This window comes from Pelodiscus sinensis, chromosome 32, assembly GCF_049634645.1.
Source record: "Pelodiscus sinensis isolate JC-2024 chromosome 32, ASM4963464v1, whole genome shotgun sequence".
Taxonomy (NCBI): Eukaryota; Metazoa; Chordata; order Testudines; family Trionychidae; genus Pelodiscus; species Pelodiscus sinensis.
The window spans coordinates 2,095,352-2,120,475 of record NC_134742.1 but is presented as its reverse complement, the minus strand read 5'-3'; the positions used below and the strand labels follow the sequence as shown (position 1 = coordinate 2,120,475).

Sequence of the window (25,124 nt, the reverse complement as noted above, 5' to 3'; positions counted from 1 at the left end):
GTGATCCAAATTCGGTCAATGACACAGTTCAACATGTTAGGGGATGCAGCGGTTGGGCAGGACGGGCCGCTGCCCCTCTCGGCAGGCTCCGCCCCCTCTCTCCCCCAGCTGGACCCACTCCTAGGGTCCTGCCTGCCAGCCCCCCCTCTTTTCCTTCCACGCAGCTGGCTCCCAGGAGCCAACGGGGTGCCGGTGAGTTGAAACGACAACCTGATGCCCAACTAGGGGCTCGATCTAGTTCTCTTTTAAATCCTAGCCTTCCTAATCTCCTCCGGCAAGGAGTTCCACAGGTCGACTCCAGCGATCTCTCCGTTCAGCGCTTAAACATAGACGCCCCTCGTCCGGAGACACGGAGAAGGCGGCACGGTAGCTGAGTTCTCTGACGGCAGCACCCCGCTCCCCGAAATTAAACTTTTATTCCTCCCCCCAAGAGACCCCAGCAGAGTGAGCGATTCTTCCTCCCAAACAGGGAAGGGAGCTGAACTGATTATGGAGATTTTCCCTAGAAGCCAAGAATTGAGGAAATTCCTGGTTGGGCGGGAATGAACGTAAGAACGGTCCTACACGGTCAGACCAAAGGCCCATCTAGCCTGGCGTCCCGGCTGCCGACAGTGGCCAATGACAGGTGCCCCAGAGGGAGAAACCAAACAGGGACTGATCAAGCAGGGGGTACCTAACCACTGCATCCCCTAAAATGTTAAACTGTGTCATTGACCGAATTTGGATCACGACGAACGTTTTCCTGTGGGTTTTCCCCCCTCCTGCCATCGATCTCCACCCTCTGACAAACAGAGGCTAGATACACCACTCCTTACCCATCCTGGCTAATCGCCATGAATGGATTTAACCTCCATGACTTGAGCTAATTCTCTTTTCAACCCTGTTAGAGTCCCAGCCTTCCCAACCTCCTCCGGCGAGGAGTTCCACAGGTCGACAGCAAGGCGTTCCACAGATTGTTTTATTAGCTCCGTATTTGAGCCACACAAAAAAAGAAAGGTAGTGAGGTAAAAATGGCAGCCTCGTTGGGACACAAAACCCACTTTTACCCCGCCATCCGGGGTAGGGGTTCTCCCGTTAGTTCAGCAATACTCCGCCCCCTCTATGAGAGGCTCCCCCCGCCTGAAAACAGGGATAACTCTAGCTCAGTGTTTCTTAACCTTTTTTTTAAACAAAGTACCCCTTTTTTAAAAAAGACGTACAAGCACCCCCCAGTACCTACAGTTTTCAGACACACACGTTTTTTTTGTCTACCGTGGCAACTGATTTGTTTCAACCCCGTCATCGTCGCCGGGCGGGCGGCGACAATTTCGGGTGTCAAAAGTCCCCCCAAAATAATAACGCGCTGTCAAACGGAAAACAAACTTTCCGTTTTCTCCCAATGTCCGTGGCGTGGACGTAACACCCCCCTCAGGGTCCTCGTACCCCTGGTTGAGAAACACTGGTCTAGCTGGTGCGAGGTGCTGCCGGGAGGGCAGGGGACTGAACTCTTTGCCTCTCGAGGTCCCTGCCAGTTCTACCACGGTTTTGTTTAACCAACGAAAAGTCCCGTGGCACCTTATAGACTAACAGATGTATTGGAGCATCGGCTTTCGTGGGCCAAGACCCACTTCGTCGGATGCTTTTGTTTGACTCCCTGCCCATCCTGACTCCCATGAAATGACCTAGCTCCTTTTGGAACCCGGTTATACTTTTGGTCTTCAAACCCCCTCCTGCAGCAAGGAGTTCCACTGGTTGACAAACACTCAAACTCTGAGGTCCAGTACAGGACTATGCAGCACTTTAAAGACTAACAAGATGGTTTATTAGATGATGAGCTTTTGTGGGCCAGACCCACTTCCTCAGATCAAATAAAGAAACCATCTTGTTAGTCTTTAACCCCCTCCTCCAGCAAGGAGTTCCACGTCTCTTTAATCTCTCCTCATATGGGACCTGTTCCAAACCCCTAAAAAAAATGATCGTTTGGTGTTCCTCGGTTTTCAAAAGTTTACTAAACACCGCGGTACAGTATGGGCTGGGAGCCAGCTGGCTTTTAGCTCAGAGGGTAGAGCAGTGCTTCTTAAACTTTTGAAGACCGAGGATCACCAAACGATACTTTTTTTTAAAATGAGGAACCCCGAGGATTTTTTTGTTAAAAAAATAAAAAGAGGCCGGGAAAAAATTATTGAGCAAAAAAAAAAAAAAAAGTCCCGGGGGGAGGGAAGTTTTTGAGCAAAAAAAAAAAAAAAAAGTCTCCTGCCCCTTTAAGAGCGGCCATTTTTTTTTTTTTAACTCTTGTTCTCCGCGGCACACCTCCGACTGGAACACAGTTTAAGAAACACTGCTGTAGAGGTCTCTTGGGCTTCACTGTTGCTAGGTGCATGGGACAGTGACCCCCAGTAGATGTGTCAGTTATACAGACACTGGGGGACATGCTCCTATACTAAGCTCCAGAGGTCCCAAGTTCAAATCTACCTGGTGAGGGTTACATCTGCCTCTCCGTTAGCTTGGAAAGTATGTGGGGGGGGGGGGCCTGAAATATCTCCCGCCAACCCTGAAATGACCCATCTGCCAAGGACCCGGTGTTCCCTCCCCCACCGACACCCCAGAGCAGCCATCATCCCGGAGGGCACGGCTCCGTCACCCCACGGGCAGCGCCCCCGTGCCTCGGGCGTGCACCTTCTGGTGGGACGCCAGCGAATCCTTCCCCTTGTAGCTCTTCCCGCACACGGCGCACTTGTAGGGCGACTCGGCGGAGTGGATCCGCTGGTGCCGGAGAACCCCCCAGCTCTGGCTGAAGCTCTTCCCGCAGTCGGAGCAGGTGTACGGCTTCTCCCCGGTGTGGATGCGGCGGTGCCGGATGAGCTGCGAGCTGTTGCTGAAGCGCTTCCCGCAGTCCGGGCAGCGGTAGGCCCGCTCGCCGATGTGGCTCCGCTGGTGGACGATGAGGCTGAAACGCTGCTTGAAGCTGCGCCCGCAGGCGGGGCACCGGTAGGGCGTCTCGCCGGTGTGGATGCGCCGGTGCGAGGCCAGGTTGGAGCTCTGCGTGAAGCTCTTCCCGCACTCGGGGCAGCGGTAGGGGGTCTCGCCGGTGTGGAGGCGCCGGTGTTTGCTCAGGTCGGAGCTGCGCGTGAAGCTTTTCCCACACTCGGGGCAGGGGTAGGGCCTCTCGCCCGTGTGGATGCGCCGGTGCGAGATCAGGGCGGAGAAACTCGCAAAGCACTTGCCGCACTCCAGGCAGCTGTAGGGCCGGCCTCCGGCGTGGAGGGCGCGGTGGGCAGCGATGTCCGCGCTGAGGGTGAAGCTTTCCCCGCACTCGGGGCAGCGGTAGGGTCTCTCCCTGGCGTGGATACGCTGGTGGACGAGCAGGTTGGAGATCTGAGCGAAGCTTTTCCCGCACTCGGGGCAGCTGTAGAGTTTCGCAGGCGGGCGGGCTCCCGGTGGGTCCGGGCTTCCCCCAGGATCCTCCAAAACTCTCCCTCGGCCGGCGGCTTCGCCCCGCCGCCTCTTCGACCGGCGCGGAGCCTCCCTGCCGCCGTCTCGCTCCGGACTTCGGGAAGCGTCCCCGTGGGACCGGCCCGGGCCTGCTTCCGGCTGCTTCTCACTCGCCGGTTCCTCCCCTGCTGGGACCGAGAGGGAATCCAGATAGGAGTCGTTTCCCGTGCCTCCACCCACCTGCCCTCGCACCGGGGACGCTCCGGCAATCTATCTTCCGGAGTTTGATTGAGCGGGTCTAATCGAGACCCACTAAATCGAACGCGGAGGGCGCCCCCAGCGGCTCCTGGCGAGGCGTAAGGGAAGCCGACGGGAGCGTTTCTCCTGCTGCCCTCCTGCTAGAAGGACGGTGCCGAAGTGGGGCTCGAGGTACATCGACTCCAGCCACGTTTTTCGACACAGCTGAAGCCGGTCTTCCCCCACCGTGTGGGCCTGGCCTCGGAAAGGGGGATCGGGCAGGGACGGCGGGTATAAGAGGCAGGGGAAGGTGCTGCCTTCCTAATTTGCCAAGCATGGCTCCGCCCATCCTCCGCCCCCCGCTCCACGTTCTGCCCGCCTTCCCCATCCTTCGGGGTGATAGGTTAGGGACCTTCCCTGGGGGGATGGGCTTGGCTCTTGAAGGGGGTGGGGCTTAGCTCTAGAAGGGGCGGGGCCTAGCTCTGGAAGAGGCAGGGCTAGGGAGTCCACTCCCCCAGGGCTAGGTTCACCCACCGCCCATGAGAACAGGACAGGGGTGAAGGGGCTTGGCTCTGGAAGGGGGTGGGGCCTCATGTGGAAGAGGTGGGGCTAGAGTCCCCGCCTCCAGTATTAGATTCACCCACTGCCCATGAGAATAGGACAGGGGATAGGCGGGGCTTAGCTCTTGAAGAGGCGGGGCGTGGCTCTGGAAGGGGCGGGGCATAATGTGGAAGAGGCGGGGCTAGAGAGTCCCCTCCTCCAGTGGTAGGTTCACCCAACCACCCATGAGAACAGGACAGGGGAAGGCCGGGCTTGGCTCTGGAAGGGGCGCGGCTTTGCTCTGGAAGGGGGCGGGGCATCATGTGGAAGAGGCGGGGCTAGAGAGTCCCCTTTTCCACTGCTAAGTTCATTCAACCACCCATGAGAACAGGACAGGGGGAGGCGGGGCTTGGCTCCTGAAGGGGCGGGGCTTGGCTCTGGAAGGGGCGGGGCTTGGCCCGGTTCCGCCCCCACCGCCCGTCCGAACGCTGAATAGTAGGCGAGCACCGGGTGGGCATGCGGGGGAAGCCGAGAGGGCAGGGTGGCGGAAGACATGTGCAAGCCGAGGTCCAATTCTGGGGGGCACACGGAACCTTTTTGGGGACCCCCCCGACTCCCCACACCCAGGACCGAGCCCTTCTGCATCCCGGTCGCCCACGCCTCACCTGCGTCCATGGCTCGAAGGGTCTCCCTTCCCTCCACGCCCTGGAGATCCGGGAGCCAGGATCCGGATCCGGCCCGGGGAGCACGTCCTTTCTGTAGTGGGGGGCCCAGAACTGGACACGATACTCCAGGGTTCCGTCTACACTGGCCCCCTTTTCCGGAAATGCTTAACACGGGACAGTTTTCCGTTAGAAGTATTTCCCGAAAAAGCGCGTCTACACTGGCAGGATGCTTTTCCGGAAAAGCACTTTGTGTGGAAACGCGTCCGTGGCCAACGTAGACGCGCTTTTCCGCAAAAAAGCCCCAATCGCCATTTTCGCCATCGGGGCTTTTTTGCGGAAAACAGTACTGGGCTCTCTACACTGGCCCTGTTCCGGAAGAGTTTGGTACATTGGTACCAGCTGTCCTTGCACACGGAGCATGTGTGGGGGAGGCGCCCAGGAGCGATCCGACAAGCAGAGCGGCCCACATCTACCGGTGGTGCACATCTACGCACGCCTGGGCGCACGGAACAAAATTTATTCCACATGGACGGGGAAAATTAGAGGGGACGGTGCTTGGTGCACACCCCATGTGCTCCGGGCAGCGCGGAGGGCCGGCGGCCTTTGGCCCCGCCCCTTCTGGGAGCCCCTCCCCCATCGTTCCCCCAGCGCCCTGCCGAGTCCACTCGGCTAAGCGCGTCACCTTGGTGCACACCGATCTGCCGTTCCAGCCTCGAACGGGAATCGTTTTTCTCAACGCGGTTTCCTCAAAGGGGTGCCGGGTGCCGTGCATGGAGATCCATCCCGGGAGATCGGAGATCAGTTTGAGAGGGTCGTGTCCTACGTGTGGGGAAAAAAACACACAGGACAGTTGAATGGTACTTTTTTGGGGGCCTTTCCAGGGCCAGTTACTCAGAAAATCATTGCGCAAACGATCCCCAATTGGACAACACACACCCCCATACCCACACCCACACCCAGACACACACACAACCTGTACGAGGCTCAGAAAATCTCCAGGCTGTTGGTAGATTCATTGTTTCACTCCCCAAAGAGCCCCCTTTTAAACAGAAAATGACGCTCGAGCGGAACTGCCGCCGAGTTACGGCTGTATTTCGGTTCCCCTGTGGAACTCCTTGCCCCAGGATGTGGTGAGGAGCAGGACTTCTTAACAGAGTTCAAAGAAATGAACAGGCAGCAGGTTTAAAACAAGCCAAAGGACATTTTGCTTCGGGCAGCGCACAGTTAACCTGTGGAACTCCTCGCCGGAGGAGGTGGTGAAGACTAGGACTTGAACAAGGTTCAAAAAAGAGCTAGACAGATTCATGGGGATGAGGTCCATCGATGGCGATTAGCCAGGACGGATAGGGATGGTGTCTCCAGCTTCGGTTTGTCAGAGGCTCTGTTCGCCACCTCCGGCGCACCTGGCATTGGCCGCTGTCGGAAAACAGGATACGAGGCTGCTCTAACATAGTCCGGCTACTTTTACGTCATTCACATTTCATTTGGCTAGAATCCCCCTGAAGAATATTGAGGGGGTCTTTCAAATCACAGGTTTAAATTTGGATCAATGTATCGTTTCACCGTGGTACGAATTCGGCAGGCGGTTGGGGGTCGGTCTGGCAAGTATTCAAGACAGACGCTCAGGTTCAAAAGGGTCAAACCTTCAGCATCCCACAATGTCCACTGTCCAATAGCCATTGACGGACCTAACCACCGTGACTCTATCTCCCTCTTTTTACGACCCTGGTCAAGTCCTGGTTTTCACCCCCATCCCGCGGCGAGGAGTTCCACAGGTTGACGGTGAGCGGCGTGAAAGGGGAAAAAAACTTCCTTTGGTTTGTTTTAAACTTGCTGCCTGTTCACGGGGTGACCCCCTGGTTCTTATAGTGTGGGAACAGCTCAGAGCAAATAGAGACCCACACCTACGAATGGGTCAGCCCCCTTGCTTTTTTTGCGATGGTACTGCCCAGTACCTCCAGATGCAATACCGGCTCCTCCAGTCAGAGCTTAGCTGGAGAGAACGGAGGATACTGGCACCTCTGTATGCAAATGTCGACACCTTTGCCAAGGCAGCGTGTCTTAAATGGGCCACGTCTCTTAAAAGGGCAATGCTGGCCCCACCCCGCCTTTTTTTTTTTTTTTTTTTTTGCTGAACAATTCCCCCCCTGGAGTACCAGCACCCGCCTCCTCTTTTTTTTTAACAAAAAAAGCACTGGTCAGACCCAAGGTCCATCCAGCCCAGTGTCCTGTCTGCCAACAGTGGCCAATGCCAGATGCCCCGGAGGGAGGGAACAGAACCGGGAATCCTCACGGGATCCCTCTCTTGTTGCCCATTCCCTGACACACAGACGCCAGGGACACCCTCCCTACCCATCCTGGCTAACAGCCATTGCTGGATCTCACCTCCATGAATGTATCCAGCTCGTTCTTGAACCCTGTTAAAGTCCTGGCCTTCACCACATCCTCCGGCGAGGAGTTCCACAGGTTGACTCTCCCCACACTTCCCATCCCCCATAAACCCCCTTCTGCTCATTTCACAGAGACTCCTGGGATGGTACCTTATGCCGGTTACCTGATCTCCGTGAATGTATCTAGCTCTTTGTTGAACCCCATTAAAATCCTGGCCTTCACCATATCCTCTGGCGAGGAGTTCCACAGGTTGACTCTCCCCATAAGCCCCCTTCTGCTCATTTCAGAGAGACTCCTGGGATGGTGCCTTATGCCGGTTACCTGATCTCCGTGAATGTATCTAGCTCTTTGTTGAACTCTGTTAAAGTCCTGACCTTCACCACATCCTCCGGCGAGGAGTTCCGCAGGTGGACTCGCCCCACACTCCCCATAAGCCCGCTTCTGCTCATTTCAGGGTGAGTCCTGGGATGGTGCCTTATGCAAGGTACCTGACCCCCGTGAATGTATCCATGAACAGCGGCTCTGGGTGTCCCCCTGCCTCCCAGGGCAGCACGTCCCCCCAGAAGCAGGGGCCAGGCAGGGGTAGGACCTGGCTTTTCCTCCCCCTGCACTCCAGCCCAGTCCCTGCCCTGGGACCCCCCCTCTCCCCATGGATGGCTCCTGCTGCCCCCACCCAGCTATGCCCTGGCTCCCTCCTGCCCCCTCAGCCCCCCTGGGGAATGCGCAGAGGGGCGCACGGGGCCTTTAACACCGCAGCCCGGCGGGGCGGGTGGGGGGGACGGGAGCCCATCTGTCCGTCACCCTGGCTTGACCACCGCTGTGGCTGGCTCCCCCCTTGGTAACTTGTAACCCCTCTGCCCCCCCCATCCTTGTCTCCCCAACCCACCCTGCCTGAATTTGGCCCCCTGCTCTTCCCCCTTTTATTCCCCCCCTTTGGCCCTGTTCAATCTCTCTCCCCGCCCCCCTCCAGTCCCAGGATCTCCAACAAAGAACCCAACCCTCCGACAGGAGCAGTTCTGGCTCCCCCCCCCCCCCCAACAGCGCGCACCAGGCAGGCGCAGGACCTGGCTTCTCCTCCCCCGGCCCCTCACCGTCTCCTCAGGCCGGGGCTGAAGGGAAGGGGACACGGGGGGGCTCCTGCTGCCCCTGCCTAGCTCTGTCCCCCCCCCGGGGGGGCTGGGAGACTCGGGCCCTGGCTCCCCCGGGGCGCGCCCCTCACCTGCAGGCTACGCGTCCGGGGCTGGGGCGCGCAGGGCCCGGGACTGGGGGCGCGCAGCGAGCGGGGCTGGGGGCGCGCTGGGTCCGGGGCTGGGGCGCGCAGCGAGTGGGACTGGGGGCGCGCTGGGTTCGGGGCTGGAGCGCGCAGCGAACGGGGCTGGGGGCGCGCAGCGAGCGGGGCTGGAGGCGCACTGGGTCCGGGGCTGGGGCGCGCAGCGAACGGGGCTGGGGGCGCGCTGGGTCCGGGGCTGGGGCGCGCAGCGGGTGGGACTGGGGGCGCGCTGGGTTCGGGGCTGGAGCGCGCAGCGAACGGGGCTGGGGGCGCGCAGCGAACGGGGCTGGGGGCGCGCTGGGTCCGGGGCTGGGGCGCGCAGCGAGTGGGACTGGGGGCGCGCTGGGTTCGGGGCTGGAGCGCGCAGCGAACGGGGCTGGGGGCGCGCAGCGAGCGGGGCTGGAGGCGCACTGGGTCCGGGGCTGGGGCGCGCAGCGAACGGGGCTGGGGGCGCGCAGGATCCGGAGCTGGGGGCGCGCGGCTGGGGCGCTTGGCTGGGGGGGCGCAGGGCTGGGGCGCTTGGCTGGGGGGGCGCAGGATCCGGAGCTGGGGGGGCGCAGGGCGCTTGGCTGGGGGGGGGGGGCGCGGGGCGCGGGGCTGGGGCGCTTGGCCGGGGGGGCGCGGGGTCGGGGGGGCGCAGGGTCCGGGGCTGGGGCGCGCAGGGCGCGGGGCTTGGGCGCTTGGCCGGGGGGGCGCAGGGTCCGGGGCTGGGGCGCGCAGGGCGCGGGGCTTGGGCGCTTGGCCGGGGGGGCGCAGGGTCCGGGGCTGGGGGGGGGGCGCAGGGCGCGGGGCTTGGGCGCTTGGCCGGGGGGGCGCAGGGTCCGGGGCTGGGGCGCGCAGGGCGCGGGGCTTGGGCGCTTGGCCGGGGGGGCGCAGGGTCCGGGGCTGGGGGGGGGGGGGGCGCAGGGCGCTTGGCTGGGGTGGGGGCGCGGGGCCGGGGCTGGCTGCAGCGAGTCTCCCGGCTGGATCCGGGCTCCCCCCGCCCCACGGCGTCTGACCCAGGAAGCTGAAGCTCCGGCATCCTGAGCCGCCGCCTCCTCTTTGCCGGGCCCAGCCCCCCAGCTCCCCCCCCCTCCCCGAGCCAGGGGCGGGGCTAAGGTTTAGCGCAGCTGCTTCGAGTGGGGTCCGGGGGGGGGCTCAAACTGTGCGCAGCAGGGGCCCTGGCTTGAGCGGCTGCCCCCCAACACCCCCGCATGTGGGGCAGAACGACCCCCCCATCCCCTTGACTCTGGCCTACTTCCGAGCCCCCGACCCTTAGAGATGATTTTCCCGTCTAACCCAGGGGGCCATGTTCGGTGAGGCCTGGCCACCTGTGGTGTCATTTTTCACCCACCCGCATGTGGAATGAATTTTATTCCATGCGCCGGGGCGCGCACCACCCGCAGAAAGACCTCTGGATGCTCTGCTGCTCAGCAGGGTGGCCGCTTTTGCCCCACAACTTCACAACTGGCCCAGACAAGGGAGTGGGTCGCACCCGCTGCTTGTGGGTGACACGAAGCTAGTGGGAGAGGTAGATTCGTTGGAGGGCAGGGACAGGGTCTTGACATCCGGTGCGCAGGAGCGTGTGTGGCGATATCAGGCCTGGATTGGGGGGGCAGGAAGGGCTCGGATGAACAGCCCCCAGTAGGGCACGGGAGTCGAGCCAGACGTGTGGGGGAAGGAGGGCTTAGATGCCAGCCCCACACAAGTTGGGGTCACCCCCAGGCTTAGCCCTGCCCCCATCCCATTTCTCCTTGGGCCAGCAAGAAATAGGGGCCCCGTAAGGAGGTTGGAAGCGGGGTGCCCTGAAACCAGGCTCCTCCGTTGAGTCTGTGAAATATTCCTGGGGGCGGGGGGAGGGTTTTCGGAGGGGGCTGGCGCCGTGGGGCATGGCTGCTCAAAGGGCTCCCCCTTTCCGTGAGAAACAGCCCCCGATTCCCCCCCTCGACCTTCTCCCGAGTGCAGCCGAGAACCTAGCAGAAGACGGTGGAGGTGAGGGATGTCTTAGGTTCCCTCTCTCCGGCCCGGGTGCAATCCCTCCCAGGATCGGGCCCACCAAGGCCCAGGGGGGGTGAGGTCTGAGTTGTGGGGGGCTGGGTTCCCCTCCACCTGCCTGAGCCTGGAATTCGAGGTCGAACTAAGCTACCCCAATGGCGTGGCCCATTTCGATCTTATTTCGAAATCGCGAATTTCAAAATCTGGCGCTGGTCGGGGGCTTGGACGCCGGCCCCCCATGCAAATTGGGGTCACCCCCAGGTTAGCCCTGCCCCATCCTATTTTCCCTTGGCTCAGCAGGAAATAGGGTTCTGAGGTTCCCAAACTGGGGGGGGCATGAAGAAATTCCAGGGGGGGCACGAGGCAACCCAGCCACGTACGCCCCCGTCAATCCCTCCACAAGTTTGGCTGCTATTTTGGGGGGGAGGGGGAGCGTAAGGGTTTCTCCAAAATCAAAAAGGGGGCGGGATGCCAAAAAGTTTGGGAACGGCTGCGAACAGCGGGCCCGTTAAATCGAGATCTATTTCGAAACGTGGGCTCGTTCTTCGAGGATACTTCCGGTATCCCCGAATTATGCCGTGGTCTAGACCAGTGTTTCTTAAACTGTTCCTCGGCATACGGAGGCAGTCGGAGGTGTGCCGTGCCGCGGAGAAAACAGAGTTCAAAATGGCCGCCCTTAAAGGGGCAGGTGACTTTTTTTTTTTTGCTCAATAACTTTCCCCCGACCTTTTTTTTTTTTTTTTTTTTTTGCAAGTTTAAGAAACACTGGTCTATACTGACCCAGCCGCACCGGGGTCCCCGCAAGGAAAGGGAGCCTGGTCCGGGGCGGAGCCACATTTGGCCAGAAGGGGGCGCTGCTGAGAATCGGCCGCTCCATTTGCATACGGTGAAGCCAGCCCCACCGAGAGCCGCCTCCCAGGCGAGGAGGAAGGAGAAACCAAGTGGGAGGAGAGGAAGTCCCGGGCTTCCGATGTGGAAGGGGTCGGCCAGGCCACACCCCCACAGCTGAAAGTGGAAGAAGTCTGGGTATGTGGGGACGACGGTCAACAGGGATCCGTCCCCCGGATTGGCCCCTCGAGGCATCGCGATGGTGAGGTCCCCGGGGAAGAGGGAAGGCCTGGAAGTTAAAGATACGGGGCCTCTCCTGGAGGTGGTGACTGAGCTTGGCGGAAGGGGAAAAACAAGGCCCTGGAAGATTTGGTGGTAGGGAAAACAGGCCGACCCAAACCACCCTGCCGAGAAGTCTCCAGCTTTGGAAAGAGGGGCTGTTGCTCTCGGGGAGCCAGGTTTCCTAGTGGTCGGGAACGTAGCCTCACTGAGGACACAACAGAGCGGCCCGACCAAAGGCCCATCTAGCCTGGCGTCTGGGCTGCCGCCGGCGGCCGATGCCAGGTGCCCCAGAAGGAGACCTCACGCGATCTCTCCCCCGTGGCCCATTCCCAGTGGCTGGCAAACGGAGACGCGGTGATTTCGAGGGGGGAGATGGGCGAGGGATTTCAACCCTCCCTTTTGCCAGACTCCGGTGTCAGCCTCCATTGCTTCTTGTCCTGTCCTCAAGGGGAACAATTTTTCTCCCTCCTCCTTGTGACACCCTTTTAGATACCTGAAAACCGCTCTCATGTCCCCTCTCCGTCCTCTCCTTTCCAAACGAAACCAGCCCAATTCTTTCAGCCTCCCCTCCTCGCTCCTGTTCTCTAGACCTTTCATCATTCGTGTTGCTCTTCTCTGGACCCTTTCCAATTTCTCCACATCTTTCTTGAAATGCGGGGCCCAGAACTGGACACAAGTCTCCTATTGAGGCCTAATCAGAGGAGAGCGGAAGAATGACTTCTCGGCTGTGTCTAGACTGGCAAGTTTTTCCGCAAAATCATTTGATTTTGCGGAAAAACTTGCCAGCTGTCTACACTGGCCGCTTGAATTTCCGCAAGACCACTGACGACCTCCTGTAAAATCATCAGTGCTTTTCCGGAAATACTATGCTGCTCCCGTTCGGGAAAAAGTCTTTTTCTGGAAGACTTTTGCGCAAAAGGGCCAGTGTAGACAGCACAGTAGAGTTTTCCACAAAAAAAGCCCCGATCGCAAAAATGGCGATCGGGGCTTTTTTTGCGGAAAAGCACGTCGAGATTGGCCACGGATGCTTTTCCACAAAAAGTGCTTTTGCGGAAAAGCATCCTGCCAATCTAGACGCGCTTTTTTGAAAATGCTTTTAACGGAAAACTTTTCCGTTAAAAGCATTTGTGGAAAATCACGCCAGTCTAGACGTAGCCTATGTGTCTATGAGACTACATCCATATATTTTTGTTAGTCTCACACCCTAAGTCTACACTAGGGAATGATTTCAAAATAACCCCCCATATTTTGAAATAACAAGCGGCGCATCTGCACGCCCAAGTATTTCGAAACAACAGGGTGGTTGTTTGAAAATCGGGATGCCCGCTTTCCTTGGGGAATCAGGCTGATTTCGACATTGCGGCCGTGTGGACGCTCCGTGGATGCTATTTCGAAATAACGACTCCCCAAAGTCATTCGAACGAATTCCTCCCTGGCGCTTGCTGGGGCTGTAAGTCGAGGGAGGACGCCCCCATGAACGGAGCCTGTCCCGGATGAATTTCATGGTTTCCCCATAGTTCGGTGTTGTTATTACGGGAGTTATTTCAAAATCGTTTCCTAGTGCTGACATACCGAAGGCCCCTCTGGCCTCCTCGTTGTTTTTAAAGTTACAGACTAACCCGGCTGCTTCGCTGAGATTTTTGGCTCCGTTGAAAGGGTCTCTCCTCACTGGGGAAGGGAAAAATCATGAGCAGACCCGCCTCGGCGCTGGGGAGCTAAGAGAAAAAACCCAGAGGAACTCAGAACATGGGGGGAACCATGCGTGCGAAAGTCTCTCTAGCAAAGGGTGAGAAACAAAACCGACATTTAATGAACCCCAAATCTCTCAGTCCCCGAGCACCCTCCTCATTCGGCCAGGGACCACGACCCCCGCACACGAGAAGACGGCCAAAGTTCATGGGGACTTCCGCTGCCATCTGTCACCGGAACCCAAAATCCAGGCTGTCCCAAGGAGGAGCGGGGGGGCTGGGGCAACCCCCCACCCACCGTCCCGTGCCCTTCTAGCTCCAGCATCCTGCTGCCGTGGGGCGAGATGGGTGCAAGATGGGTGCTCCATAGGACAGTTGGAACAGCTGTCCCCATGGACGAGATGGGTGCAGGTAACCTGCAGCCAACTTTGTCCCACTGATGGGTGAACCGTTTCTCGTTGGGCTTCTCCCTTTGGCCCCAGCCGGCAGACGGGACCCCGGGCTAGCTGGACCGTTGGTCGGATCCCGTCTGGCCGCTCGGATGGCATCGACGATTCAGCACATCCCATCTCCCACCGTGTGGGCCGTTTGGGAGTTCATCTGCTTTGAGCGCGGGAAGATGAACGCTGAGGTTTTGGGTCGGGGCGCGGGAGGGGACGCAGCACGGGGGCTGGAGAAGGAAAACTTTTCCCGCCTCTAAGACATTCTCAGTCAAGTAACCCACCCACCCTGGCTGGGCCTGTCCAGCAACACCCCCGTTTGCAATTACTCCCCACCCCACCCTAGCACCTAGAATCATGCCTCCTGGAGCCCCAAATCTCTCAATCCCCAAGCACCCTCCTCATTCACCCAGGGACCCCACAATGCTCCCCAGGCATGGAGCCCAGCTAGGAGGAAAAAAACACTGTGACCCTCTATCCCAGTGTTTCTTAAACTTTTTAAGACCAAGGAACAACAAGCAGTCATTTTTTTGTAGGGGGAACACCGAGGATTTTTTTGTTGAGAAAAAAAAAGGAGGCTTGTCGGTTTGTCCCTTTAAGAGCGGCCAGTCCCCAGGGAAAAGTTGTTGACTTCCGGAAAAAAAGAAAAAAAAAAAAGAAAAAGGAGGCATAATCCTTTAAGAGTGGCCATTCCCCAGGGAAAAGTTGTTGACTTCCAGAAAAAACGAAAAGAAAAAGGAGGCATGATCCTTTAAGAGTGGCCATTCCCCAGGGAAAAGTTGTTCAGAAAAAAACTGGGAGGCTTGTCCCTTTACAGGCAGCCATTCCCCAGGGAAAAGTTGTTGACCCCCCCCCAAAAAAAGCCCCCAGGGAAAAGTTGTTGAGAAAAAAAGGGGGGGCTTGTCCCTTTAAGGGCAGCCATTCCCCAGGGAAAAGTTGTTGACCCCCGAAAAAAAAGCCCCCAGGGAAAAGTTGTTGAGAAAAAAGGGGGGGGGGCTTGCCCCTTTAAGGGCAGCCATTCCCCAGGGAAAAATTGTTGACCCCTGAAAAAAAAAAGCCCCTAGGGAAAAGTTGTTGAGAAAAAAAAGGAGGCTTGTCCCTTTAAGAGCAGCCATTCCCCAGGGAAAAGCTGTTGGGACCAAAAAAAAAAGAGGCTTGTCCCTTTAAGGGCAGCCATTCCCCAGGGAAAAGATGTTGATCCCCCCCCCCCCCCAAAAAAAAGGCGCCCACGGAAAAGTTGTTGAGAAAAAAAAAAAGGAGGCTTGTCCCTTTAAGGGTGGCCATTTTGAATTCCGTTCTCTCCACGGCACACCTCCGACTGCCTCGCGGCACACCAGCAGAGCACACTTTAAGAAACGCCGCTCTATCCCGTGTGAATCTTCTGATGCCGGATAAGGTGGGAGCTCTGACGGAAGTTTTTCCCACACTCGGGGCATTTATAGGGCTTCTCGCCCGTGTGGATCCGCTGGTGCGTTTTGAGCAGCGAGTTGGACTGGAAACTTTTCCCGCACTCGCTACATTTGAAGGGTCTCTCCTCCGTGTGGATTTTCTGGTGTCTAGCCAGGCCCGAGGCGGCCCCGAATCGTTCCCCGCACGCGGGGCACGTATAGGGCCTGTCTTCCGAGTGGAGCCGCCGGTGCCGCCGGAGGGTGGAGCTGTCGTTGTACCTTTTCCCGCAGTCGGGGCACTGAAAGGGTTTTTCCCCTGTGTGGATGCGCTGGTGTTTCATCAGGGCGGAACAGTGACTGAAGTTTTTCCCACACTCGGGACAGCTATACGGTTTCTCGCCCGTGTGGAGTCTCTGGTGCTTCATAAGCGCTGAATTCACGCCAAAGTTTTTGCCACACTCGGGGCATTTGTAAAGCGCTGCTCCCGTGGGGGGTCCCGGATGCGTCACGGGCGCCGGCCTTCGCTTTTCTCCCGTGTGCAGCCTCCTGTGCTTAATGAGCCCAGAGCAGTCACTGAAGTTTTCCCCGCAGGCCTGGCACGTGTAGGGTCTCTCCCCCGTGTGGCTCCGCTGGTGTCTCGCCAGGTGGGAACTCAGCCGGAAGCGGTTCCCGCAGTCGAAGCAGGCGTAGGGTTTTTCTCCCGTGTGGATCCGCTGATGCGCCGTGAGGTCGGAGCTGACGCTGAAGCCTTTCCCGCACTCGGGGCACCGGTACGGTTTCTCCCCCGTGTGGACTCTCTGATGCACGATCAGGATCGAGCGCCGGTTGAAGCTTTTCCCGCACTCGGGGCACTGAAAGGGTCTCTCGCCCGTGTGGATGCGCCGATGGACGAGGAGGTCTCTGCTCACGCTGAAGTTTTTCCCGCACTCGGGGCATCGGTAAGGGTTGTCCGCCGTGTGGGTGGCCTCGTGCGCGAGGAGGTAGGAGCTGACGCGGAAGCTTTTCCCGCACCGGACGCACTTGTAGGGTTTCTCGCCGGTGTGGATTTTCCGGTGGGTGCAGAGGGTGGAGCTGAGGCGGAAGTTTTTGCCGCACTCGGGGCACGGGTACGGTTTCTCCCCCGTGTGGATTCTCTTGTGCTTAATAAGGGTGGAGCGGACGGTGAACTTTTTCCCGCATTCGGGGCATTTATAGGGCTTCTCGCCGGTGTGGATCCTCCGGTGTGTCGTAAGAAACGACCTCCGGGCGAAGATTTTCCCACACTCGGGGCAGTGATATGGTTTCTCTTCCATGCGGATTTTTATGCTCTTCGATTTCCCGAGAGCTCTGGTTGTGGTGCCCGCTTTCTTCTGGGACTCCTCTTCGGGGATTTCCCCCAGATCTTTGCACCTCTCGTAGAATTCTACTCGCTCGGGACTCGGGGAAACGTTTCCGTCAGATTGTCCCGAGACCGTCCTGTCCGTTTGCAGCGGGCTGTTCTCTTCCTTTATCTTCACCGTCCCATCTGCTGGAACCATAGAATCACAGAACACTAGGACTGGAAGGGACCTCGAGAGGTCATCGAGTCCAGTCCCCTGCCCTCACAGCGGGACCTAGTACTGTCTAGACCAGGGGTGGCCAACCCACGGCTCCCCCCTTAAAGTGCGGCTCGCGAAGCCTCCCCGTGGCTCATGCAGCGGCCCCTGCACCCCTGTGCTCACCAGTGCGGCAATTCAAAATGGCATCACTAAGATGGCCAATGGTTTTAAAGGGGTTTTAAAGGGGCAGCTCTCTTAATTTAATGGGTTGGCCACCCCTAGTCTAGACCAACCCATCTTTGCCCGGAGGTCGTTTCTTACAACGCACCGGAGAATCCCCACTGGCGAGAAGCCCGACAATCAAAGGGGGAAACTGAGACCCAAGGCGCTCCTTGGGTGGGGAAGTAAAGAATCCCCGGGCAGGGGGGACCCCATAAAAACACTACAAACCCCCAAATCCCTGCCAACCAGAGGGATTAGGTCTACTTCTGCAGAGAGAAAGAATGGGGAAGAGAAGGGAGAAATGTGCATTCATGGGCAGGGAGGGAGGGAAAGTTGGGGGAACCCTGATAGGGCTAAGCGGGTGACAACCTGAGAGATCTTTCTGAGGATCCTGGGGGTTTTGTTCACTCTCCCGTAGTTTCTGAGTTGCTTGAACACACTCCTCACCCGTGCGTCTCCTCCCTCCGTCTGCTTTCTCCCCTGGCTCCATCGGAGAGATCTGGAGTAGAAATAGCCCCAGGAAGAGTTGGGTCATCCATTTGGCACAGCGCCTAGGACCTATGAAAAAGTGAAGGGCCTACAAAAAAACAAAAACATAACCGACTTGAAAATAAGAAAACGGCAAAATCAAACGTAATCATTCTCTCTCTTCGGTCAACGAACCAAGAAAACGGCAAAATCAAAATTAATCCTTCACTCTTGAGTCAAGGAACAAAGAAAACGGCAAAATCAAACTTAATCATTCGCTCTCAAGTGAACAAACCAAGAAAACAGCAAAATCAAATGTAATCATTCACTCTCAAGTCAACGAACCAAGGAAACAGCAAAATCAAACTTAATCATTCGCTGTCTTGAGTCAAGGAACCAAGAAAACGGCAAAATCAAACTTAATCATTCGCTCTCAAGTGAACGAACCAAGAAAATGGCGAAATCAAACTTAATCATTCACTCTCTTGAGTCAAGGAACAAAGAAAACGGCAAAATCAAACTTAATCATTCGCTCTCTTGAGTCAAGGAACAAAGAAAACGGCAAAATCAAACTTAATCATTCACTTTCTTCAGTCAATGAACCATGAAAATGGCAAAATCAAACTTAATCATTCGCTCTCAAGTGAACGAACCAAGAAAACGGCGAAATCAAACTTAATCATTCGCTCTCTTGAGTCAAGGAACCAAGAAAACAGCGAAATCAAACGTAATCATTCACTCTCAAGTCAACGAACCAAGAAAACGGCAAAATCAAACTTAATCATTCGCTCTCAAGTCAACGAACCAAGAAAACGGCAAAATCAAACGTAATCATTCGCTCTCAAGTCAACGAACCAAGAAAACGACGAAATCAAACTTAATCATTCGCTCTCTTGAGTCAAGGAACCAAGAAAACGGCAAAATCAAACTTAATGATTCACTTTCTTCAGTCAACGAACCAAGGAAATGGCAAAATCAAACTTAATCATTCGCTCTCAAGTGAACGAACCAAGAAAACAGCAAAATCAAATGTAATCATTCGCTCTCTTCAGTCAACGAACCAAGAAAACGGCAAAATCAAAATGAATCATTCGCTCTCTTGAGTCAAGGAACAAAGAAAATGGCAAAATCAAACTTAATCATTCATTTTCTTCAGTCAACGAACCATGAAAATGGCGAAATCAAACGTAATCATACGCTCTCAAGTCAACGAACCAAGAAAACAGCAAAATCAAATTTAATCATTCGCTCTCTTGAGTCAAGGAACCAAGAAAATAGCAAAATCAAACTTAATCATTCGCTCTCAAGTGAACGAACCAAGAAAACGGCAAAATCAAACTCAATCATTCGCTCTCTTGAGTCACGGAAACAAGAAAACGGCAAAATCAAACTTAATCATTCGCTCTCAAGTCAACGAACCAAGAAAACGACGAAATCAAACTTAATCATTCGCTCTCTTGAGTCAAGGAACCAAGAAAACGGCAAAATCAAACTTAATCATTCGCTCTCAAGTGAATGAACCAAGAAAACGGCGAAATCAAACGTAATCATTCGCTCTCAAGTGAACGAACCAAGAAAACAGCAAAATCAAACGTAATCATTCGCTCTCAAGTGAACGAACCAAGAAAACAGCAAAATCAAACTTAATCATTCGCTCTCAAGTCAACGAACCAAGAAAACGACGAAATCAAACTTAATCATTCGCTCTCTTGAGTCAAGGAACCAAGAAAACGGCAAAATCAAACTTAATCATTCGCTCTCAAGTGAATGAACCAAGAAAACGGCGAAATCAAACTTAATCATTCGCTCTCTTGAGTCACGGAAACAAGAAAACGGCAAAATCAAACTTAATCATTCGCTCTCAAGTGAACGAACCAAGAAAACGGCGAAATCAAACTTAATCATTCGCTCTCTTCAGTCAACAAACCAAGATATCACATACTAAGATATCACATAGGCCACAGGGCATTTCTCCCTTGTAAATTTCTATAGAATCTAATGTCAAGGCCTATGATTCTGAGCGCACCTCGGCCGACAAAGACTTTCATCCGGCCCTTGCCCTAGGTATGACGACGCGCAGACACCTTGTCCGCAAGGCAAGTAGTTTCACTCACGTGTATCCATGCACGATTTTTGCTGATCTTTTAGCCAGGGACGGGGGAGAAGTCGAAAATCAGACACGTGGCTTTTCTGCGAGGAGAAACTAAGCTTCGATGGTCTCTCCAGTCCCAGACCGATGCCACACGGTGCCGGGAGTCAGCGCATGCGGCCCGCTCAGAGGCAGTGACACCTAGTGGATATAGCACCAGGCAAACCCTCATAAGACCTCTGCTCTAGGCACACAGAACTAAAAAAACACTATTCCCATTCCCAACTCTCCAACCATCATGAGTCATTGCTCAAAAACCATGAGATTTTCGGGGGGGGGGGGGGGGGAGCGATTTCAATAAGGATCATAAACCAAGAAGAATACATTTTGGGCTCTTTTCTTCCACATCGGGTGGCCTTTTTCTGCTGGGGTCATGGCCAGACTGTTATTTTAATCATTTTTTTTTAAATAAAATCACATGACTCCCGCACCCCGGTGAATATCATGAGACATAAGTGGAGCCCTGCAAATCCGCAGTTCTCTGCTTTATATCCACAGGTATCCGCTCCCATGGGTGTTAGTGTTGCCTGGTGTCCGATTTTCACCCGGACTGTCCGTTATTTGGGTCCGTCCGGTAAAAAAACGCCAGAAAATACCGGACACGTGAAATGTCAGGTATTTCCTGTTTCCTCCCCCAGTATTTCCTGTTTCTCCCCCTGGTATTTCCTGTTTCCTCCCCCAGTATTTCCTGTTTCCTCCCCCGGTATTTCCTGTTTCTCCCCCCGGTATTTCCTGTTTCCCTTGGATGGAAGCCCGGCAGGGACAATTTTCCCTTGCTGTGTCTGGTAGGGGCGGGGAAGTGAGGAGCGCAGGGCCGTTTAAAGGCGCAGTGACCCCTTTACTTTTTTTTAATTTTGCTCAACAACTTTGGTCTCCCCGCCCCTTTTTTTTGCTCAACAAAATTTTTTCCTGTTTTTTTGTGGGGGGTGGGTGTTCAGTATTTTTTGTTAAATCGTCTGGTCACGCTAGTGGGTGTGGATAGCCGCGCCTCATTTTTGGGAATACGCCTTTTGTAGCCGCACGGGGCTCTAAACAGAATAGTCCGTTTCTCTCTGCTGCATCTAGAGCAGTGGTTCCCAAACTTTTCGGCAACACGCTCCCGTTTTGATGTTTGAGAAATCCTCACACACACCCTTACCCCCTCCCCCTCCACAATAGCAGCAAAACATTCACACCGAGAAATACTACGCTAATGTGGGCGGCACACGTCCCTTGGAGTTTTCCGAAAAGACGGAAAGTGAGTATTGAACTCTGAGCAAACTCAATTTTACAATATCCCTCCACCTCTACAAACAAAGGACGTTCACCCCATTTTATTTTCCCAGTTCGGAATTAAAAAAAACCAAACTAACGAACATCAATAAACCAGGCTGCCCGCAGCTCGTATTTCGGTCTCGGCTCGTTTTTCCAGTCCTCATGCAAATCAAGGGCTCGTCTCATTTGCATAGGGCGGGGCCAAATGAAGTATATATTTCAAAAAATAAACACATTCATCAGAAAAAGTGGGTTGTGCCCATGAAAGCCCCCGATCCCCTCGACAAGTTTGGTTAGTTTTTAGGGGTATGTCTACACAGCAAAGTTATTTCGAAATAACAGCCGTTTTTTCGAAATAACGTTCCTAGCGTCGACACAAGCCAACTGCTATTTCGAAAGTCATTCGAAATAGCAGCGGGCATATTTCGAAATGGGGAAACCTCATTCCATGAGGAATAGTGCCTATTTGGAAATTGCGATTTCGAAAGAAGCGCTGGGTAGACGCTTATTTCGAAATAGGGGGCCTCCAGCCCTTCCCAGGGTGCCTTGCTGGCCGCCCTGGCCACCAGGTCACTTCGGACCTGATGCCCTGCCGGAACCGGTTCCGGCTGGCCTTAAATGCGATTCAGTATCCAATCAATGTGGACGTGCTATTTCGAAAGAGCAAAACGCTATTTCGAAATGCACTTTGTGTGGAGACGCGTCATTTCGAAAGAAGCTATTTCGAAATAACTCGTTCGAAATTAGATCTTTCGAAATACCACTGTAGCGTAGACATACCCTAAGATGCTATCAGACTATTGGTTGGTTTTTAAGTTTAACCCACATTTTTTTGGCAGAGGCTGGATATGGGTGACAAAGTGGATTATTTCTGGATTATTTCTGGATTATCCAGGGTTGATAATCACTGGGGAACTGGCATTGGCCGCTGTCGACCAACAGCATCCTGGGATAGATGGACCTTTGCTCCAACCCCTTCCGGCCATTCTTATTGGTGGACACAATTATCAACCCTCAGCCACGGTCGGTAGCAGAATTTAAGAGGCACGATTACATCGGTGTGCAAAGTTTTGACTCTCTAAACCAGCGTTTCTCAACCAGTCGTACCCCTTAGGGGTACTCGAGAGAAGTCTGAGGGGGGCATGTTTGGAGAAAACGGAATTTTTGTTTTCCGTTTGACGGCGCTTTGTTATTTTTGCACTTTTTACACCCAAAAATGTCACTGCCTGCCCAGCTACAATTAAGTTGTTTAAACAAATGTGTTGCGATGGTAGGCAAAAAAAATTGCGTGTCTGAAAACTGTGGATAGTCGGGGGACTTACAATTTTTTTTTTAAAAAAGGGGGGACTTATACATGTTTTTAAATGGGTGCTTTATAAAAAAAAAAGGTTGAGAAACACTGCTCTAGAAGACGGACCACTCACCCCTCTGCAAATGCCAATCGTAGCCAGAGCTGACTTATCCATTAAGCACAGAAGGCACCGTAACTAAAGCCCACGATACTTTTAGGGGCCCAGGAAAATGTGTTAATTTCTTTTAAAATCAGAAGAAAAACAATGAACTTTTAGGGGCGAAGAAAATGTTTTAATTTTTTTCTCCCGTCAGAAAAAAATGAAACTTTTAAGGCCCACGAAAATGTTTTAATTTCTTTTAAAATCAGAAGGAAAAAAAAATGAACTTTTAGGGGCAAAGAAAATGTTTTAATTTTTTTCTCCCGTCAGAAACAAATGAAACTTTTAGGGCCCACGAAAATGTTTTAATTTCTTTTAAAATCAGAAGGAAAAAAAATGAACTTTTAGGGGCGAAGAAAATGTTTTAATTTTTTTCTCACGTCAGAAAAAAATGAAACTTTTAGGGGCCCAGGAAAATGTTTTAATTTCTTTTAAAATCAGAAGGAAAAAAAATGAACTTTTAGGGGCGAAGAAAATGTTTTAATTTTTTTCTCACATCAGAAAAAAATGAAACTTTTAGGGGCCCAGGAAAATGTTTTAATTTCTTTTAAAATCAGAAAGAAAAACAATGAACTTTTAGGGGCGAAGAAAATGTTTTAATTTTTTTCTCCCATCAGAAAAAAATGAAACTTTTAGGGGCCCACGAAAATGTTTTAATTTCTTTTAAAATCAGAAGGGAAAAAAATGAACTTTTAGGGGCGAAGAAAATGTTTTAATTTTTTTCTCCCATCAGAAAAAAATGAAACTTTTAGGGCCCACGAAAATGTTTTAATTTCTTTTAAAATCAGAAGGAAAAAAAATGAACTTGTAGGGGCGAAGAAAATGTTTTAATTTTTTTCTCACGTCAAAAAAAATTTGAAACTTTTAGGGCCCACAAAAATCTATTCAATTTTGCCTAAAACAGAAAAAAAAAAGTTGAAGTATTTAAAGTGATATCAAAAATAATTTTTAATATTGATGTTATTATGGTGGGAAGGCCCCACGGAAGCAAAAGTATCTAGGGCCCATAATGCGGCCTTAATTGTAGCACCGGGTACGTCTCGACTACGGAGTTTGAATCTGTCGTGTCCAAGGAACGCGCCTTACCCAGATAAGGGTCAATTTCATCGCTTACCCGGTGACCATTAAGTTGTTTAAACAAATGTGTCGCGATGGTAGAAAACAATTGTGTGCGTCTGAAAACTATTGGCTTTTTTTTAAGGGGTACTTCATGACAAATTTTTGGAAAGGCAGAGGTGGGGTTTTTCGGCATCCCGGTAAACCTCGTTCTACGCGGAAGAAGGGATGTTCCAAAAGAGAGTTTTCCCTCCTGACATTGGGCCCCACGTCGACGTCGGAAAAGTCTCTTTCGGCCGAAAAGCGGGAACCGTATCTTGTCCCCGACTTTTCTTTGTCGCGGAGAGACAGCCACGCGCCAAAAGGGGCTGTCGAACGGAGGAATATTCTAACCTGGCGCGGTTCACGCAGGCGCCGCACGCTGGGTCTTGGCGCCAGGCCCGGGATCCGAACAGCCGACCTCCGCTTTCGGGGTCTTCTTGGCGGCGCAGCTGACCGGTTCTCCCGATGGGTGTCGTTTTCGCCGGGGTACGCCCCCCCGCCTTCGCCTTCACAGACATGAGATGTGTCCTCGCTCAAGCCAAACCGTTTCGGTCAAGGTCCATGGGGCTTGGGTCACGGGAAGGCCCGGCTCCGGAGTGCGGGAGAAAAATCACAGCGATTCCCACGACAACATGACCACCCTGGAATCGGAATAGGTGACAAACAGCGAGATGAATGAAGGCAATTAAAAAACCCAACCCCATAGGGCTCTCCAGAGACTGACAGCCACCCCATCTAAAGACCCCCCCCCCACACACACACACACTTTTCACAGCAGGGAGTAGATTCTGAGAGTCCCTTCCCCCCCCTCCCCCCCCCCCCCGAGCAACTTGGACTGAGACATGTTTAAACAGCCCCCCAGCACACAATCACCGAGTCACCCCTCCCCCAGCCTTGGGGGCTCCCCCCCGCCCGGCCCCCCAGCAGCGGGGCAGCAGGTGAGAGCAAGGCCTGGCTTCTCCTCCCCGCCCCTCGGCCCCTCACCGTCTCCTCGGGGCGGCAGCGAAGCGGTGCAGCCCGCGGCTCCGGGGCCGGCTGCAGCCTGGCGGGGGACAGGGCAGGGCTGACCCGGGAGGAAGCGCTAACCCGGGCCAGCGCCGCCCCCTTTCCCCGGGCCTGGCCGGGGCCCCCTGGTGGCGGCCGCTCCGGATACGCGGAGACATTGTAGCCGGGGTGGGAAGGGGGGGGAGGAGCTTGGCAACCCCCCCATCTCTATGGGGCAGAAATTTCCCCCGCTGCCGCCCCAGAGCTCCCCCAGGGAAGCTGGGGAGGGGGGCGGAGCCACTGGAGGGAAAAGGCGGGGGGGGGGGGAAGCAGGATCGGGCCCCTTCCCCGGGTGGGGGGAGACATACTGAGGGGAGGGGGCGAGGCAGCGAGGGGCACCCCAGGGCGAGAGGAGCGGGGGGGGGGGGGATCAGGCTATTGTGCCTCATTTAAATACTCCCCCCCCCCACAATATCCCACGGCATGCTGGGGGGGGAACCCGTGGGGGGGATCAGGCTATTGTGCCTCATTTAAATACCCCCCACAATATCCCACGGCATGCTGGGGGGGGAACCCGTGGGGGGGATCAGGCTATTGTGCCTCATTTAAATACCCCCCCCCCCACAATATCCCACGGCATGCTGGGGGGGGGGAACCCGTGGGGGGGATCAGGCTATTGTGCCTCATTTAAATACCCCCCCACAATATCCCACGGCATGCTGGGGGGGGGGAACCCGTGGGGGGGTCAGGCTATTGTGCCTCATTTAAATACCCCCCACAATATCCCACGGCATGCTGGGGGGGGGAACCCGTGGGGGGGTCAGGCTATTGTGCCTCATTTAAATACCCCCCCACAATATCCCACGG

General features: G+C 54.8%; 1 protein-coding gene across 1 annotated transcript; it reads right to left on the bottom strand.

The window, feature by feature from the left end:
- Positions 1-944: 944 nt before the first annotated feature.
- On the bottom strand, positions 945-24,415 carry LOC102455179 (uncharacterized). Its single transcript, XM_075913790.1, has 6 exons — positions 24,258-24,415; positions 23,625-23,914; positions 19,436-19,611; positions 17,223-17,430; positions 15,092-16,621; positions 945-3,398 (listed from the first exon to the last, which is right to left on the bottom strand). The coding sequence occupies exons 4-6, from the start codon at positions 17,386-17,388 to the stop codon at positions 2,617-2,619; spliced, it is 2,478 nt and encodes an 825-aa protein (XP_075769905.1). The 5' UTR covers positions 17,389-17,430; positions 19,436-19,611; positions 23,625-23,914; positions 24,258-24,415; the 3' UTR covers positions 945-2,616.
- Positions 24,416-25,124: the final 709 nt, after the last annotated feature.